Raw genomic sequence first — 19,036 nt, forward strand, 5'->3', positions numbered from 1 at the left:
AAATAAGTTTATTAGAGAACAAGCATCACTTCCAAGTCTTTTTGTGGTATTCTAGGGGTTTTTCCCTCAGAATCTCACATTTGAAAAAAAAAAAAAAAAGTGCCTCATCGTTTCCTCTAGCACTGTTGGAGAAGACCGAAAACTACTGACAATGCTAATTTTACATTGAAAAAAAAAAAAAAAACACCTCCCTCCCTCATCAATTCATGAAAATCCTCTGGACGAGAACCAAAACATTAATTTTATACGGCCTTATGAGATTTATCTTTTATCATTACACTCCTCCGCTCAACTGCCAGTGCCACCGTAGCCGAGCGGTAAAGCACTAGACCCGTAATCAAAGGAAGTTCCGAATCGCTGGTTCGAATCCCAACGAACCCCGTGGAAACTTTTTTTTTCTTCAAAATTCATGATCGCATTCCGAAATGAGTCACTTGTCGGTAAATCGTGTATCGTATCCTTAAAGGTTTGTTGCCTCGAATCGTGCATGTTATGAGAAAAGACGTGTTTTCATGTGTGTTTCAATGGGACGCTGTATTGGTGGTGTGCGCCCCTAACAATTTGATTGATGGGCTACGGGTTACAAATAGGCAATGGTATTTCACGAGGCTGACATCACTAAATGCTAATTAACTCAGTTGCACTGTTTTCCTATTCTTGTATATTGGTCCGTGCTTATTTATGTTTATTAGCACTTCATATAGAGAATTTAGCATTGAGCACCTTTTTAATTATTCCGAAACACCATGGCCCTACTAGTACTTGTTCCTTCCACACCATAGGTGCGTACGCGTACCGGGTACGGACAGTCTGGTAGTCGTCTGGGTACAATTTGCAGCATTTGAGGAGTATCAGACAGAGCAGAAGCAGAGAAGTCTGCGGTAAGCTAGACGTGGTCTATTCTGCATAAAATCGGCCACGTTATTTATATAGATCTGCTGCGCAGTGCGCATTCAAATTGCATTGTATTGCATCGTAATTTCATTTGTGTCCATGATAATTATGTTACACAACATGAACTCACGACTCGCGTGTTTTCAAGCAAATTCGCCAATATTAAATAGGTGATCGGTTCGGAATGTTACAAAAGTACAGATCGCATTCAGCGCTTCAGCTTACTTCATATGAGATGATCTTTGGAAAAATACAGCATAATTTGTCAAGGTGCTTGCGGAATGCCATGCTAGACATGTCCACATTGCTTATTATAGAGGGCGACATTCAATCCAAAAAGTTTAGACCACAGTAGCTCACAGTCAATGGCTTAACTGTGTAATCTCCATAGGGAAATAAACAAATTTGAAATTTGGACATCAGAAACTTGGCGACGCAGTCTAAAAAGTGCTGGTACTTATCCTTGATACAAAAGTCAGCATGCAGTGAAAGTTAGATTTCATTTAATAAAATCGCCTTGGTGTAAAATGGATCATCGTGGTAAAAAATGATGCATTACATGCTTTTTTTGTACAGTAAGTCATTGTAAGGCATTGTCAATGATGGTCGCAGAAAAGTGCAGTATTTTAAAAACAGACATTTGCCCATAACTTCGCTAATGTTTGACCTACAGACATGGTTGACCCCTCATTTTTTAAGTAAAATAATCACCTTTTTAAACAAAATAATTTCCATGTGAAATATCCAACTTGAAAATTTTGTGAACATGCCTAGCCATGCAGTAAAATACTAAAACGTTCGTTGCGGCAATTCATGATTGACAACTAAAAATTATGAAATGTCAGACTTTGCTCTGTTGACCTGCAAAGACAACAAATTTGGTCGATTCCATTTAGGTGTAAGTTGGGACATGTGTAAACATTACAAATATGCAAAAAAATCAGGTTTGAAAAAAATGAACCAATTTCATATAATTATAAGATCGTACATTATGACTTTATGATATTATTTTTGGCAAAACAACTCGGCTTCGCCTCATTGTTTTACTTTAAATAATGATGTCGCCCGTGTTATATGAGAAGATAGATGCACTCCACCAGCTAAAAACAATACCTTTATTCTCTAATTGTAACCTCCAGCTGTTCGCAAGAACAATAACTTCCGCATAAAATTACCTGTGCTTTAATTATCAAATCAAACTAGGAACAATAATGATAGAAATTTTTCATTTTCTTCTGTGTATACTATGATTACAGATATGCGGCTCAACACACACACTGAGGAACTCATCATAGTGATACCAATAGTCAACACTTAATGCTACCTGCATGTCTGCATCTGCAGCAGCACTAGAAATCCTCCAAAGTTTGAAACAATGGATGGATGTGTCAGAGAAAGGAGAATCTGTGGCCACCTGGAACCATACACTTGTCGCTTTTGTAGAATTTCCTTTCCAAATTTTGACCGATTAAAACGACACATCAACAATCATTGGATAAAGTATATACATGGACAGGGCAGGACAAACAAGAGAACCAATCTATACACAGATTCACGTATATGGTTTTCTCAAAGAGATACCGATGTGACGTTCACTATTCAAGTGAAGAAGAGCCAGTATGAATGTGAAAGTTGTCCGAAGTGTTTCTCAAGCAAAGGTTCTTTGTCAAATCATAGGAGAATTCACACTAAACCTCATCAATGTGACTATTGTGGCAAGTGCTTCTCAGAAAGGGGACGTCTCAAGATACACATCAGGAGTCATACCAAAGAGAAACCTTTTCAGTGCCAATATTGCCAGAAAGGATTTGCAGACAATGGTAATTTAAAACAACACGTCAGAATTCATACCAAGGAAAAACCGTTTGCTTGTTACTTTTGTCAGAAACGTTGCACAACACAAAGTCAACTGAAGATGCACATCAGAATACACACTGATGAAAAACCCTACCAATGTCAGTATTGTCAGAAGTCATTTGCATATAGCTTTAGACTCACTGAACATGAAAGGATTCACACCAAAGAGAAACCCTTCCTATGTCAGTATTGTCAGAGGTGCTTCGCATATAGAAGTGCGCTTAAGAAGCATATTCGAACTCACACCAAAGAGAAACCTTATCAGTGTCAGTACTGTCAGAAATGTTTTGCATTAAGTGGTCACCTTCGTGGTCATATAAATACACACTTTAATGACAAACCATTTCAATGCGAGATGTGCTTGAGATGTTTCAAAGCCAAGAGTTATCTTCTAAAACATGTCAAATGTCGACATACTGACCCTACTACTGTTAATCAAGACAAACCCTATCAGTGTGAATATTGTCAGATGCGTTTTATTGCAAAACAGACCTTAAAAGCACACATCAGAACTCACACAAAAGAAAAGCCGTTTCAGTGTCCACATTGTCAGAAGCATTTCTCACAAAGAGCTTCGCTCAATAAACACATTAAAATTCACAGCAGAGAGAAATACTTGCCATTCAAGTGCAAAGATTGTCCCAAAAGTTTCTTGAAGAAGAACATTCTTGAAAGACATGTTAGAAGAATGCATAATTATACTAAAGAGAAGCGATTTCAGTGCGATCATTGTCAGAAATGTTTTGGTGGGAAGATTGATTTAGAGCGACACATTAGGACTCATACCAAAGAGAAACCATATCAATGTGATCTTTGTTCGAAATATTTTACACAAGAAGGTAACCTTCGTAGACACATGAAAACGCACGCAAAAGAGGACACATGAAAACTCACAAAAGAGGACACATGAAAACTCAGGCAAAAGAGGACACATGAAAACACACGCAAAAGAGGACACATAAAAACGTACACAAAAGAGGACACATAAGAAAACTCATGCAAAAGAAGATACATGAAAAATCATGCAAAAGAAAATGAAACTACTGAGGAATTTAACCAAGGTTGTAATAGCTTGGTGTGAAATAATTATGAAATATAGCTAGCTCATTATCAGTGATAATGGGTTAATAATTATTTGTTGTGTGTTTGATGCCTTCAAGTCAAATGACTTTGTTCCTTAGCAATAAAAGCAGTGCTGTTTAGCATTGATATTTAAATTGCCATTCAGTTTGAAAATTATGCATGGCGTTTTTGACATTTCCAAGGAGTAGGGGGTGTTTAAGGTATGGGTTTGAAAAATATGGGGTGTTTGGGTGACAGCAATGCTACAAAGGTGACCTTAACATCATAATATACATAAGCCTCATCATTTTGAAGTTTACCCCCTCCCAGTGGCGCATATTTGGCTATTTTAGTCACAAAATTGCAAATTTTTCGCACTTCGCACGAATTTATTCCACTTATGCACCATATTTCAACAGTTAAGCTTCAAAATGGCAAAATTTGGAACATAAACTTGTTGCAAAAAGGTGCTGGATTAACCATCATTTTTTCCAACCCCATTCCCCCCAATGTCAAAATGAAATATATGCCACTGGGTGGGGGGTGAAGTTACCCCTCCCAGTGGCGCATATTTGGCTATTTTAGTCACAAAATTGCAAATTTTTCGCACTTCGCACGAATTTATTCCACTTATGCACCATATTTCAACAGTTAAGCTTCAAAATGGCAAAATTTGGAACATAAACTTGTTGCAAAAAGGTGCTGGATTAACCATCATTTTTTCCAACCCCATTCCCCCCAATGTCAAAATGAAATATATGCCACTGGGTGGGGGGCACCAATTTTGTTTCTTGCCGGGGAGCACTACCAATCCTAGTTACGCCATTGCGGAAAAAAATAATTATGCTCATCCCCAACCCCTTAAATTTTAATGCTTCTGCCACCACTGGAACAAGCTCAATTTGAACAAGCAGGGGTGGATTTGCCTTTTTCTAGTGTCAGGCTCCCTGGCTATGTATAACAGACTAACTTTTGTAAAGGGTGCCACAACAACACGCTCTGCGTTCAGTGGCATCCTCATCATTTTCACCATATTATACGATGTTTGTAAAAGCTTTTTTATATTGTAATTATTGAATGGATGGAATTTGATGATGAAATAAAACTGAACTGAACTGAACAGCCTCCTGATTTACACCCCACCCATCCCTGTAAACAGTTGTAATACAGTTCTGTTTCAGAATTTTTCCCTCTTTTGTTCAGTGGAGTTTGTGAGTCCCTGAGGGAGGGTAAAATTGGGGGGAAATTATTTTGGCAAGCTGCGGGACTGAGGGGGCAAGAAAATTTTTGGCAAGCCAAGAATCAGAAGGAGCTAGGGGGGAGTAAGTTTTGCCACACTCATGGGGGTGCCTTTAAAATTTAAAAGGCTCTAAATAGGAACAGCCCCTAAGGCCCATGAAAGTCAATTCCGAGTTTATCGTCACTTTTTTTTCCAGGTTGGTGAGGTGACTTTTTCATTTTTCATTTTTCATTATTTCATCAGATTTCATTATTGACCTAAAATGCGTGTTGATTTAAAGCCAAACTAATACATGTGATTTATAAACATGTTTTTTTATATAGTCAAGGACTAGAAAAGTTAGAAAAGTGCCTGGTTTTGCTTCCCAGTTTATTTATGAATATATGTTTTACAAACAAAAATATATGTTTCCAATTGATAAAACTGGTGAAAACACTGATACTTTGAAAATAATGAATTATTTTGCCATTTTTGAAATTTTGACGCGGTTATTTTTGGTTTCCAAAAAGTGACGCGGGCGGGGGACGCTAAACTCGGAATCGACTTTCATGCGCCTAAGCTACAGTCATGATAGTGAAGTAACTACTATATAGGCCATAAGTTGACTTCCTATTCCAAAAAATACAGCACTAATTTTTTTGGGATTAAAAAAATATTTTCCTGTTTTGCAAATGAAACAGCTAAAATCCTAAGCTACATGTAAGCGATTTTACAAACCAAAATTAGTGGATCGATTGGTTATAAAAAGACTTCACTGGCAACCCGACACGATTTTTAGTTTCGTACCCTTATTTTACACACTTAATGAATGCCGCAGGTAGACAGTATACTGTAGCGTATATCCGGAATAGCGGTTGTTGGTGAAATATAGCGCACCAAAAAGTTGGGTTCGCGACTACATGAGAAACGACAAAATATGGCGATATATTGTAGACGCAAGATTTTTAGTTGTTAGATTTTGTGTAATTTCGGCCTTAGAATGGCATTTAGAAGGGAAATTCTAAACACGTATGATTTTATTGATGAGTGGCGAATGGAACCATGCCTATGGAATGACAGAGCGGAGGGTTATAGAGACAAATCGGCGAGGGAGTCTGCGCTCAAAAGACTAGCTGAAAAATTTAACTTGAACGGTAAGCTTAAAACAAAGTCAGCAAGTGTAAACATTTTGATTTTGTGATCTTCAGAATCAGACTTAGCAAACTTGAAAACGAGGCTCATTTAAATAGTTATTTTGCTTGCATTAAAAAATAAAGAATACCCTGAGAGGCCCCTATCGATCATAATCATAGTTAAAATTCATGTTTTATCACTTTGATGTAAAGAAAGAAGTTCTTGCAAGAGTAGCTGGCTCATGTATATTAAAACCAGGATTTTTTTGGCAGCCATGGGGGGGCACAAATGAGTGAAATTACCAGGAGGGATTTTAAAGTTACTGGGTATGCCCCGGCCTGGAAAAAACCTGGCCGGGATTATGCACTTTATTTCCCAGACGTTTGAATGATAAATGGATTGCATATACTTTCCCAATGTTTGCATAGTTGGTGAGCATATAACATGTCCAATATTTTGAGAAGTAAATGACGTCGAATGATGAGTTGGAACCTGTCCTTGATTTTAACTTAGTCGGGTCAGCTCTTATTTACGTCGAATGTTTTATATAGTATATTGTTTAGGCCCCTAACAGTCAATTTTGAGTTTCCCGTCACATAATTTCTCAAAACAAGTGAGGTACACTGCAAAATTCCTGGCGGCAGAGTGACTACATCGCACTGGAACTCTGAAGTCACTACCGCCGTCACTCCAGAATAACCTACCTAGGCTATGGTGGCCGACAGAGTCACTACAGGAGAGTGACTACATCGGAAACAAGGCAGTAGGGTACTATGCAGCAGTGTCATCACGTAGTGACTATAACTGCTAGCCTCCGATGTGTTACCTGCTCGATGCCGCATCGGCGACTCATGATGTACACCACCGACTAGATTCCGACAGTGGTCCACATCTTGTAGTCACATCAAAGTGACTTCGTATTCAGTGCCCCATGCGTCGCCTGCTCGGTGCCCAGTCGGCGAACTTCAAGGTGACTACGCTGCCGAAAGGTCGTTGACCGAACCCTGTTATGAGTTCGAACATTCTGGGGACGCGCGGCGTATATCTACCAAATCTGGCGCTGATGATGACAAATACTCGCGTATCATGCTTGTTTACTGCTTGTATGCACGCTCATGAATGGAATGAGTTGGTTTTATAATTAATTGATTGATGCATGCTGTACATGCAGTGCAGTGGGTCTGTGGTTCTACTGCCGTCTTTGTTTGTTTTTTTATCGTACTTTTACATTTATTTATTGTTCTCTTTTATAATATTTTAATTCTTTTCGTGCTGCCTGTTTAATAATCTCATCAACTGTGTGTGTTTTATTTGCAGTTCTTGTTCTTGGTTTATTTGTTTGTTTCATTTCAAACGTTTTTATTTTGTTTATTTGTTTGCTTGTTTTTCCCACAAAACTTATAGGCCTATCATTGCTTTGTTTACTTCAGTGGTTAGATGACATGTTTTGCTATCAAATTAGCCCTATTTTTTCATATTTTGCATAACGTATAGGCCTATTGAAACTTTTTTTTATTTAAAACGAATTGTGTTTTTAAATGTTTTAAAAGAGATTAATTTTCAGCCGAAGTTCGCTAAGTATGCCTATTATAGGCCTAGCATTTTCAATTTATACATTTTGATTTGCCAAAACTTTACTTATTTTGAAGCAAGAATTTTTCTGTTATATTTAAAATTGATTTATAGGCCTAGCATGCATTTTGTTTTCTTGAAAGGTCTACTGCAAATTTATATACTTTTACTGTCGTAAGTTTATGCAAAACTTTGCCTTGTGCTATTTTCTTTTTCCGTTTTTCAAAATGGTGTTTTTATAGGCCTATTAGTTTGATTTGTTTTTCATGTTGATTTTTTTTTACGTTATCAAATTATGCCTATAAATCGGTGTCACATCAATATAGGCCTATTGCAGTGTTTGTTTGAAATTGTGTCTTATTTTTTATCACATAAATATTAATGCTTGTAATGAATTATTATTGTTATAATTATTTATTTATTTTACACATTTAATATTTTAATTCATCAATAGGCCTACATGCTTCTTATAATATTCCTACTTTTAACTTCTTTATTTGCAATTTTTGTCAAGTTGTTTTCTTTCGAAGTGTTTCTTTGTTTCTTCCATTCTTTGTTTATTGGTTTCTTCCTGTTTATTTATTTCTTAATTTTTTAATTATTTAGTTATTCAAATAACCACCAATTAACAAAAATGTATTTTATTCATCATATTAGTTTATTGAATTATACTTTGTTTACTGATCATGTTCATTTCTTTTACTAACAAATTTATTTTATTCATCTAATATTTCCCTTATTTTTTAAAGTCCAGTTTGCAATTTCCCCTCCCTAATCCCTTAAAAAGAGTAAGAAATAAAGAATATTTAATATTTGAATAAATCAAGAGAATATAAAAAATATGGCAATAAAAGCAAAACCGGCAACCCAAAACGCCGGTACTGAGCACCCAGGCCCAGTCGCGTAGTCACACCGGTGTGACTCTCCTGCGAAGTCACCGCGCCGCGAAGTCACTCTGTAGAAACCTAGGAGGCTGGCTACCCGGCTATTTCGGACCGGCGATATGGAAAACCGAGGTGCAGTTCAGGGCATAATTTAGTCGGTATCGCATCGCAGTTTGCTACTCAATCTAGGTCACTTGCGATTCATTATTTTCGATGCATCGCATATTTTGCGATGCAAAATTTTACCACTTACAAAACATGACATACTATAAACTCACCTTGTTGTCAATAAGAGCTAATAAATTGATATGTGCATGCAACAAAATTAAGTTTGTGTTACTTATTTACCATGTTTTCTTGTTATTTGCCTTCAGGGGTCATAATTTTGGCAGTATTTTGCCTTGTATTTTGCCGTGTGTGCACACAGGATCGCTATGAAAACGGCCATCTTTGTTCTTGAATTTTGCCGATGTGTTTCTAGATATATTTTTAGGAAAACTTTTAAATATTCCTAAAATCGGGAGGAATTAAATCTGCTACTCAAACTTAAGAAACTGCTATACAAGTAGAATTTTGCATAGCACTTTTGCTACGCAAAATCTGATCACTAAATTATGCCCTGGTGCAGTTTCCGATGGAGTGACATTGATGTGACATCGGCGTCACACAGATGAGAATCTTGCAGTGTAACTTTTTCATTATTCATTATTTTTCTGCCTTTCATATGACCAAACACGCATGTAAAATGTGTTGTTTTTCACCGCTTGAAAATGGATGTTTAGCCCAAATGAGATTCAAAAGTATATTAAAAAGAGTCTGCAAGGTTGACAGCAAAATGTATGTTTTGATTTTGATTTTTCCACAAAAAATAGAGGGATATTCATCATTTTTTTTGCAAAATCTATATATAAACCAGGTTTTATCGGTATTTTTTTGAAAATCACAATAATGAATTCAAGTGAGGGTCAGAAAATGAAGTGAGGGCGGGTGACGGGAAACTCAAAATCGACTTTCACTGGCCTTAATTGGCAATCAATAAATAATGTCTTTTACCAATTGTATATATTTAAAGAACGTAATATTGTGTTTTTGATCGCAAAGTCTAGATGGGGTATTTTAATTCTCGATTTGGATTCTGAACATGGCAGCGCCAGAAATTTTGTTCCGGGGTGGGGGCATGGATTTCTTTTGGAATACCCAACCACTGTAGATTTTCAATGGCGTCTTTTATGAACGACCCATACACATACACTGTGAATGTAGGGGCATTAAAAGGGGCGAAGTGAATTTCAAACGAAATTACTGCAAAAAGGTGAAATTTCCGTAATTTTGGGTTTTTACTGGGGGAAAGAGTTCTGACTCAAGAGTTCCCCCCCCCCCCTGGCAGCGAACCCTTTACAGGGGTGCAGAACTTTAATGATAATTGTGTCTTTTTAAGCCCTTTTTGGACACTAAAATCAATTTTGTTTCAACCGAGTCTTTAAATTAGCAATTATTAGCAAGCACAATAAGGTTGGTACCGTACCAATTGATGACATTTTAAAGAATTTTTTTCAAATTTCTGACCTGCGCAAATCATTAAGTGTATTTCACATAGACAAAATGGCGTAAGCCAATCCTATACATAGGCACAGCGTATAAAACTGGCATCAGACAAGCGATTCAGACCCGTTTTCAGTTTTTGGATATCGCAGCTCAGAAATACCCCCTATATTTGACCAAAATAGAGCTTCGAAAGACCCTTGATTTTAATAATTTCAGCTCTAAAAGACCCTAAAATTGCTCATACCTCATATTTCTGGGTTTTTTCAGGCGATTTTCAACCAAAAAGCCAAGAAAGACACTTTGTTTTTGATTGTTTGCAGCTCATGAATAACGTGTAGCCCACAACTTTCAATGAATTATTCATAATTCAACATGTTTTTGTCTCATGATTCAAGTCCTTAAAATAAAAAAACGTTTTCAATTTTATTTAATAACATTATCATACATCATCTATGCAAACATTTAATGACATTTCAATTTTACACACTGGTAACAAACTTTATATTTAGGGGCATTCTGCAAGGAATCCAATTACTTAACTGAAATTTCAGTGATTCAAGACCAGTGGTTCATTACCTGGTATATATAATGTTAAGAAATGAGGTACATTCTAGCGGTACATCTTTTCTTATCAAAAATAACGTAGCGCTTGTCTTGAGTTACTGAAATTCCAGTGTAGTAACTGGATTCCTTGTCCCTATATACCAGTGTGTTATTATTTTTTGAGAAAAATGCAAAAATAGTCACAAATTTATCAAGGGGTGTAGTACCACCTTAAGACCAAAACCAAGTTTATAGCCCCTGTAGCGGTTAATTTATTCAAGTTGCACATGTGAAACGTCCTGTTTCCATCCAGCGTCATTAGTTGAAGAGCTATATTGTTCATATTTACAGACCTTTTAGTTGGTGGTATTATTTAGCTTTCAAATGAGACCAAAACCATGACATTATCTTTTTGTTAAGTCGAGGTATGATGAATTGAACCGATAACAATTTGAAAATATATGTGACACCACATCACCATTTTTTGGTGGCGAGTTTAAAGTGCATGGCCACATATGATATAGAATTAGACCCTGCTACATGTACTTGATTGTTGATGACAAGAGAAGAAAACTCTAAATTGCATATCACTTTAAATGCCATTTTGATTGCAGACAGTGATGTTAAAGGCAAAATCACAAACCTGCGTTGTTACTATGGCAAAGAGCTCGCCAAACAGCGAGGTTCTGAAGACAGCGACGAAATCTACATCTCCAAGTGGCCGTACTTCACCTCTTTGGAATACTTACGTGATCACATAACTCAAAGACCAAGTCGCAGAACCGGACATGTTGTGGTACGGTATTCCTTCTAACACTAATTAAGGATAATCTTGATTCCGAATTGGATGTCTTTTAAATTTCAGAGTTTGAAGCCAAAGCGAAGATGACCAATCTACGAACTTATTATGTCCGGGAGCTGAGCAAAGTAACAAGAATAGGCAGCACCTCCAGTGGGGAGATGTATGTTTCTCAGTGGCCATATTTTAAGTACATGGAGTTCTTACGTGACCATGTAACTCACAGGAAGCAAAAAAATTCAATTGCGGTAGGGCTTGAGCTTTGTTTTATCATTGTGACTAAAATTATGTCCAAAATGAGTGTCTGAACTAAAAAGTCGACTAGGTTGTACTATCTGGTATACGTGCATGTACACGTGTATGCCACCCAATGAGCTGTGATGTACAATGTACATGTACATGCCCCATCATTTTCTTAGGGGGTCGATGACCGGAGGTGTTTTTTTATGAAACCCCATCACAGGCTGAAATGGTTTTATGCCCCCCCCCCTCTTTCTTGGGCAGAAAATTTGTATTAACCCCCCCCCCTTCCCGACACATACCCAAAACAATTTTTTCTGAAAAAGGTCAAGAAATGTTTGTAGAAAAAGTGTTCATGAAGATTGAGTTCCAATTAAATGAAAAGCATAAGTGGGAACACACTCAACACAAAAAGGAACCTTATCTAACTATAAAATAGCACTCAGTAATCAGTAACAAAATAATTAAGCAATGTGCACATAGTAAACTCAGTAGATAAGGTTCTTAGTATCTGATTCAGACATCACACTTACTTCTGTACGTTGTAGCAACACCTGTACTATTACCTTTATCAACAGAAGTAGTTCCAGCGTTGATCTTGGAGTTGCCAGTTGGAAGAGATGAAGGGTAGTACCAATTATCTCACATTTTCAATGAGTTTCTGAAGAAAAACAAACTGGCAAGTGAAGTCCAAGATCAATGATGAACTTCAATGTACTTCTAGTGTTGGTTGCCAGTAGCAGTCGCTACTCATCAAGTGTTGATAAAGCCAACATATGTTGCTGAAACATAAACAAGTAGTTGCAATTTCTGGATCAGATACTAAGAACCTTATCTTATGTGCACATCACGCTTTGCACCTGTTTTTATGCACATGGAGATGCGTACATTTGTACATGTAAAAACAAAACAATGTTTGGAGAAGGAGTAACATTAATTTGTTATAGTTTGACCAGCTCGAAATTTGCAGTCCTTATAACATCAAAAATTAAAAACAAGTAATGTAATTAAAAATTGGCAATGTGCGAAAATTGCCACTTTTACAGTAAGGGGGAACACCTGCAACTCCAAGAAGCTAAAATATGGCCATTTTGAAACAAATTTGTCCAATCCTTTCTGATCTGATACTTGCCTATATGACATGCAGTGTTTTTGGACATGTTTAATTTCAGAGCATGAGGCGAAAGGGAAACTGAATAACCTGCGTGTATACTATGTCAGGGAGTTGGGAAAGCAGAGATATTCTCAGGATAAAGCCGAGGTTTATGTCACAAAATGGCCCTATTTTAGTTCACTGGAGTTTCTGCGGGAGCATGTGACTCACAGGCGGAGAGATCTTAGCGAGACCTGCGAGGTACAGTATGAAAAGATAAAATTGTTTGTCTGCACAGACTTGTTGCAGTGTGATTTGCTATTCAAAATTGCTTCAACTTTGGATATCAACACCCTCACCCCCTCAGTCACCCACCCAAGATCCTGTCGTCTTTTGCATTTCTGTTACATTATACCAGGGGCTGAGTTTTGAAAATAACAGGCGTGCTACAAATCACACTTCTAGAAAATATTAAGGGGGACCATCAGGTGTGCTACTAAATTGCACTCAATAAGAAATTTAGGAATTGAGGTGTGCTATAAATCTCACTCGGACAGGCGATTTAAGGTATGTGATCGCACTTGCATGCCTTAAAACTCAATTCCTGATATACCTCTACCATATCGGGGTGCAATTTTGTTGATCTTTGTGTGAATCAAACTTATCATAAACTCATCTGGCAAGAATCAACTTAACTGCATGTGGAATAGGCATGAATTTAGGAGAATCAATTTCAAGTTTATGAGAATGGTTTCGAGAAACGATTCTGTGTACCAAAATTAGCAGCCCTGCTCTAGCTGTACTTCTGTTGCATAAGGGCTGTTTCACAATCAGGGTACACAAGTGGGTTTCACGAGGGTGCAAAATCAGAGAATCTTAATGTGATTGTTTTAAATGTTAAAGTGGTTTAAATATATCAAATTTTCAAGTTCTAACAATTGTTTAGCCACTTAACCACTAATTTTTTTCAAATATTATTTTTTAATTGGGTATATGAAGGAAAATGGCCAAATACCAAAGTTTACAAACAGCATTACAATGATTTGATACTGCCTTTTTTCAACTCCAAAGTTGTCTAATATTATTGCTGACAAATATAGCTTTCAAATGATATACATATTGTATATTATGTAAACATCAATTTTTCGCAGAATCATATTAACTGATGGAAATGGTTCAAATATTGAATTTGACTAAGAGAAGTTACTTGCAAGTTTACCAAAACAAGTAAAATCTACACAAATATGCATTTACATGAAGCAGTGGGTTAGTATCTTGTCTCATGTCAAGTTTGGCGGTCATACTACTTAGCGTTTTTGAGATATGAAGGAAAATGTGTCAAAAAAATATCCCCTCCTTTACATAGTTTTGTTGACTATTTGGAGCATAAAATCAAAATAATAACATTGACCAAGTGGATTTTGCTATTTTTATGTCTGTTTGTATCCAACCCATCTTCCTAGGTTCACTTTTCTTTAGTTCAAACAAAGACAATCCTATTATTTGAATAAAATGCAAAAACCATTGATCGTAAAGGAGGGGACACATTTATTTTGACAGGCTGAAATCTTAAAATTGGAATTGCAAATTATTTGTCCACAAATCACACTTAATTATCATCAGCAGTTCCTATTATGAAATTTAACTACTTTTCACCACTCTATCAGTGTGGGAATATATAAAATTAGACAAAGTCATGATTTTGTATTATCAAGCGTAAAGGAGGGGACATTTTATGATGTGGCAAAAGAAAAAGATCTATAGTGAATTTCAAAAATTGGTTCTTATCCCTACAATGGTTGCACCTTGAGCTATTAAAAATGTAATTTAAAAACATGGTACCTAACTGCAAAAATATATTGCACAGAGAATAATGCTGTAAAGGAGGGGACATGTTTTTTTGACATCACATGGTAACTCTCGTCCTGACTCCGCCACTTGATGTACAATCATGATTTTTGGTACTTAGAATTACAAGATACACATGAAACTTTTCACCAATTCTGCATAATTTGGAAGGGTTTTAAATTGATTTATAGTGCTTCATAAAATCAAATGTAAAGGAGGGACATTATTTTGGAGATTTTGACAAATCTTTCTTTGGGTCGCATTTTTCTGTAATTCAAATATGCAAATGATTTTAATTTCAAAACTTAGGTGCATATAACTACATTTAGAAATGTCACCCAGTAGTAAATTTAGAATTCCTTTAATATATAAATTACAGCTTTCAAAATGTGCTTTTTGAAGATGAAACATCAAAATGTCAAAAAAAGTGAACTTTTCACCATATAATGAAAAAACTAAGGCATTTGTGTGATTTCTTTTATGTGTGATTTTAAGGGTAGATGCGGTATTGTTGGTCGAAACAGCCAAAAAAATCGATTTTATTGTCTAAGTCAATATATTATTGAAAAATAACACTTTGATGTTTTGCAAAAGTTCATTATACAAATCATATACTTTGAAAACTTGCTTAATTTATTGTTGTTAATAAGTTATGTACATTTTACAAAAGTGTTGTTGTTTCAGCCCTCCTTACAACATAACTCAAGAACCACAGGGCCTACAAAATATTTCTGTGATATTTGAATTCTTCTACACGCTCGCAAGGAAATTAGCAATGCAATTTTTGCCAAAGCTCACTACCATTCGCAAGATGGTGTGAACTACCAAATTGCAACACTTTAAAATAGTGTATTACCTTAAGGGGAGTAGACATACTTCATTTATAAATTAAAAGAAATCCTTCAGCTTCTTTCATTAAGCAGCAGGATGCTAAGAAACATGGATTTTGAAATATGTACCCTGATTGTGAAACAGCCCATGTGTACTTGTGCATCAGTCTCTTCCATTACTACATGGTGAAAATAAGGACCAAAACATATTTTAAGTAACTTGAAACACCAAATTTGAGCACCAAAAATATTGAAAATTTAGGATGCTTCACACAAAAGCATTTTTCCCTACATAAAAACAGTATGCTCATCATCATCATCAATTTGGTAGCCTATACTTTTGTTTCAACCTCAAGTTTGGTGGTAATGTCAATGCTTACGTGGTTACGCTGCAAATGTGCCGATAAACTGTACGTAAAACATTTAATTCCTTCCTTCTGACCCCAACTTCATCTGTTATTTTTGCTATTTCTATTTAACTTTCATATCCATTGTTTTTTCATTATATAGGAACCAGACACACAGAACCAGTCAAATAATGAAGAAACTCATGAGGAGGACTTTGTTGATACAGGACTAGATGACCACGAAGAAGCAACCGAAACTGCCTCCCCTCCTAGTAAACGATCATCAAAGAACTCAAATAACGAACTGGACAGGAGGCGGAAAAAGGTGAAAACAAAAGAAGGTGAACTGTTAGACTTGGCAAGCGGGCTGTTGAGGAGACAGGCTGTCGATAGGAAAGAGGAGGATGCAGATGATGTGTTTGGTAGACATATTGCGCATGAACTCCGGAATATTACAGATCCGAGAGCAAAGCAACTGGCGAAAGTACAAATACAGAACATACTCTATGAAGTTCAGTTTGGAACATCACCTTTGTTTGCCGGTCAAGAAGAATCAACATGACAGCTGGAATAATGATTTGAAGTGATTATGTGAGGATTTTGTTACAGTTTTTTTTAATTTTTATAACTGATCTACTCAATCTTCAAGAACTGCACAATAAATGGGCTATTCCAGTTGTAATCTATACACCCCTATGGAAGACACAACCTTAATCTTCCATACAAGGGGTGGGAATTTCAAATGGGGTTAACTGAAAGGGTTACTCCACTTGAAATTGACACCCCTTGTGTGGGTGGGGGGATTCTTAGTATTAAGGTCATGTCTTCAATAGGGGGTGTTTGGATTTCAAATGGAATAGCCCAGTAAGGTAGCAGTTTGAGTTATACCTTACAGCAAATGCGAGGGTATATTTCAAAAAATAATGTTTTCTTAAATTTGAGATATCAGTGACAACAAATGATAGAGAAATTACCAAGGTATATGGAATGCAAAGCGATGGAAGGTGCATGTTCAGAAGTTGCAATGTTTCACTTCTATCGACGTTTATCCAAAGCAGGCCCCATTTATATCTGCACTGAATCATGGATCATGCATTCGAAAGTAACAAGTGCATCCCATAATCATATGATGTGTAAACTATTCACAATTTAGAAAAAATAGGATTCAATGCAAAATTAAAATTGATTGGGTCAATGTGGACGCTGTGTTTTTGTTGTTGAGTTAACACTACAGGTTGGTTGATATAGGATATAAAATTGACCTCATGATCTTGATGTTTTTGGAGTTGCATATGTATTCGCTAAAGTGACGTAATAAATCGGATTAACTACCATAGCAATGGATGAATACAATTTTGACTATATCACCCTGCACTACAAGCAGGTTACTCATCACCTGTGTATATCTGCAATCATAGCTTGAATACAATACCGCTATTTTCAAAGATACTTATCTTACAGGTGCGATTGATCAGAATGATATGGTTCGATGCATAGGTACCATGTGAATGTGGTAGTCAAGGCGATTTACACAAAAATTGTATTCATCCATTGCTATCCGATTATTACGTCACTTCGACAGCGAATAGTAAATGCATCATTATATAAAGACCATTTATAGTCACTGAAATCTACAAAAAGATACATGTGTGCCATTATATTTGCAAGTTATATCATCATGATGTATGTGGTACCACCATTTCTGCAGCTTATGTATCGTCATGTAATGTGTCACTTGACACAATTTAATTACAGAGTTTGATGTGGCAAAATGCAGTATATAAGTCACTTTAAAAAGCAGACTGGTCAGATGAAATATAAATAAAATATAGAAGGAAGAAATGAAAAGAACATGTATTGTGATAATTATTTTCATAACATTGTAATGTTTATAGAGCTTTTTCAGTTGCAAATATCGGAATGTATCGGTGTAGATCAGGCACTTAGCTAGAAATTTACAAGTGTTCATCATTTTATTTTTATGGGCTAGTTTGGAGAGTTGGAACTCATAAAATACAAGAGACTGTCTCCAAAAAGTGTGACTCCTCACACCATTTGAATGAAGCAGTGAGGCATAATGTTAAATCTTCACGACTTTCACCTGATTTCTACACCATACTGGAGGTTCATTAAGTTCAAAGTTCTCAAAAGCTTTTTCAGTTACCATTTTAATTTCTGTCATTACTGCCTGTGCACACCAAAATTGCAACCAAAGGCGTGTTCACACTATGCCTGTTTTGCCCTGGGTACCGGGTACAACCCGGGTTGATTATAAGTGTGAACAGGAAAAACCCTCAAAAAAATCGACCGGGTCAATTTTTTTTCAACCTAGGAAAGAGAGGTTACAACCGGGTCAAACCGGGTATGAACTGGTCAATTGTAGTGTGAACAGAAATTCACTGTTTGACCCGCATTATTAGAAGAAAACACAACCATTATCACTCACTTTCTATTGTATCAGTCTGCACTGGGAAAAGAATGATTCAGTTCTTTGGCAATAAAATCAATAAACCTCTATTCCTGAGATAAAAAAAAGTTATTTTCATGCAAATAAATTATTAGTATTATCGAATCAAGAAGTAACAATTATTTTTTTGAGTTTTTAACCCAAAACAGCTACAAGAAGCAACTAGATAAGATTAAGGTAGAATTAGAAAATAAAATAAAAAATGAGCATAATTAGGCCGATAGCCTGATATTAACGTTCAATAGTCAATGACAGAATATGTACACGCCTGCATTTTCCAGTAGGCTTAGCCAAAATAATCAACCCGGGTCAATTTTCTTCATGAGAATGGCTATAGTGTGAACAGAAATTTTTTCGACCCGGGTACAACCCGGGTTAACTCGGGTCCCGGGTAAATAATTTATATATGTGAACATGACCCAAGATTGGCAAATGACGGACAGGTAGGTGGCACATTTGGGTGCCTATGTTATGTTATATTATATAGTATGTCACGTCTCAAGTTGAGAGTAATGCCATCTTGGATTTTGCAGTGGCAGATTCAAATCATTGCATTGACGTAATCTTATGCAGCTGCATCACCAGCGACAAATTGCCCTTCTAAGCATCTCTATGTACCCAGCGGGATTAGATTGATGTGCACATATTGAATCTGTCACTGAAATCCAAGATGGTGTTACCCTCAACTTGAGACAAGACAAA

The 19,036-nt window shown here is 36.4% G+C and overlaps 2 protein-coding genes across 5 annotated transcripts; both read left to right on the forward strand.

Moving 5' to 3' along the window:
* The first annotated feature begins 619 nt into the window (after positions 1-619).
* LOC140140904 (uncharacterized) lies at positions 620-3,885 on the forward strand. Its single transcript, XM_072162656.1, has 2 exons — positions 620-881; positions 2,151-3,885. The coding sequence occupies exon 2, from the start codon at positions 2,270-2,272 to the stop codon at positions 3,635-3,637; it is 1,368 nt and encodes a 455-aa protein (XP_072018757.1). The 5' UTR covers positions 620-881; positions 2,151-2,269; the 3' UTR covers positions 3,638-3,885.
* Positions 3,886-5,910: 2,025 nt separating this feature from the next.
* LOC140140905 (uncharacterized) lies at positions 5,911-18,074 on the forward strand. Of its 4 annotated transcripts, XR_011857332.1 has the most exons (4): positions 6,047-6,186; positions 11,576-11,757; positions 12,922-13,103; positions 16,031-16,166. XR_011857332.1 is itself a non-coding variant. In XM_072162659.1 (3 exons), exons 1-3 carry the CDS (start codon positions 6,033-6,035, stop codon positions 16,427-16,429), a joined length of 735 nt encoding a protein of 244 aa, XP_072018760.1. In that variant the 5' UTR covers positions 5,911-6,032; the 3' UTR covers positions 16,430-18,074. The 4 variants fall into 4 exon arrangements, 3 of the variants coding, with proteins under 3 accessions (XP_072018760.1, XP_072018759.1, XP_072018758.1); XM_072162659.1 differs by lacking the exons at positions 11,576-11,757; positions 12,922-13,103 and adding an exon at positions 11,325-11,506 and having other exon boundaries at positions 5,911-6,186; positions 16,031-18,074; XM_072162658.1 differs by lacking the exon at positions 11,576-11,757 and having other exon boundaries at positions 5,912-6,186; positions 16,031-18,074.
* The last annotated feature ends 962 nt before the right edge of the window (positions 18,075-19,036 follow it).

This window comes from Amphiura filiformis, chromosome 19, assembly GCF_039555335.1.
Source record: "Amphiura filiformis chromosome 19, Afil_fr2py, whole genome shotgun sequence".
Lineage (NCBI taxonomy): Eukaryota > Metazoa > Echinodermata > Ophiuroidea > Amphilepidida > Amphiuridae > Amphiura > Amphiura filiformis.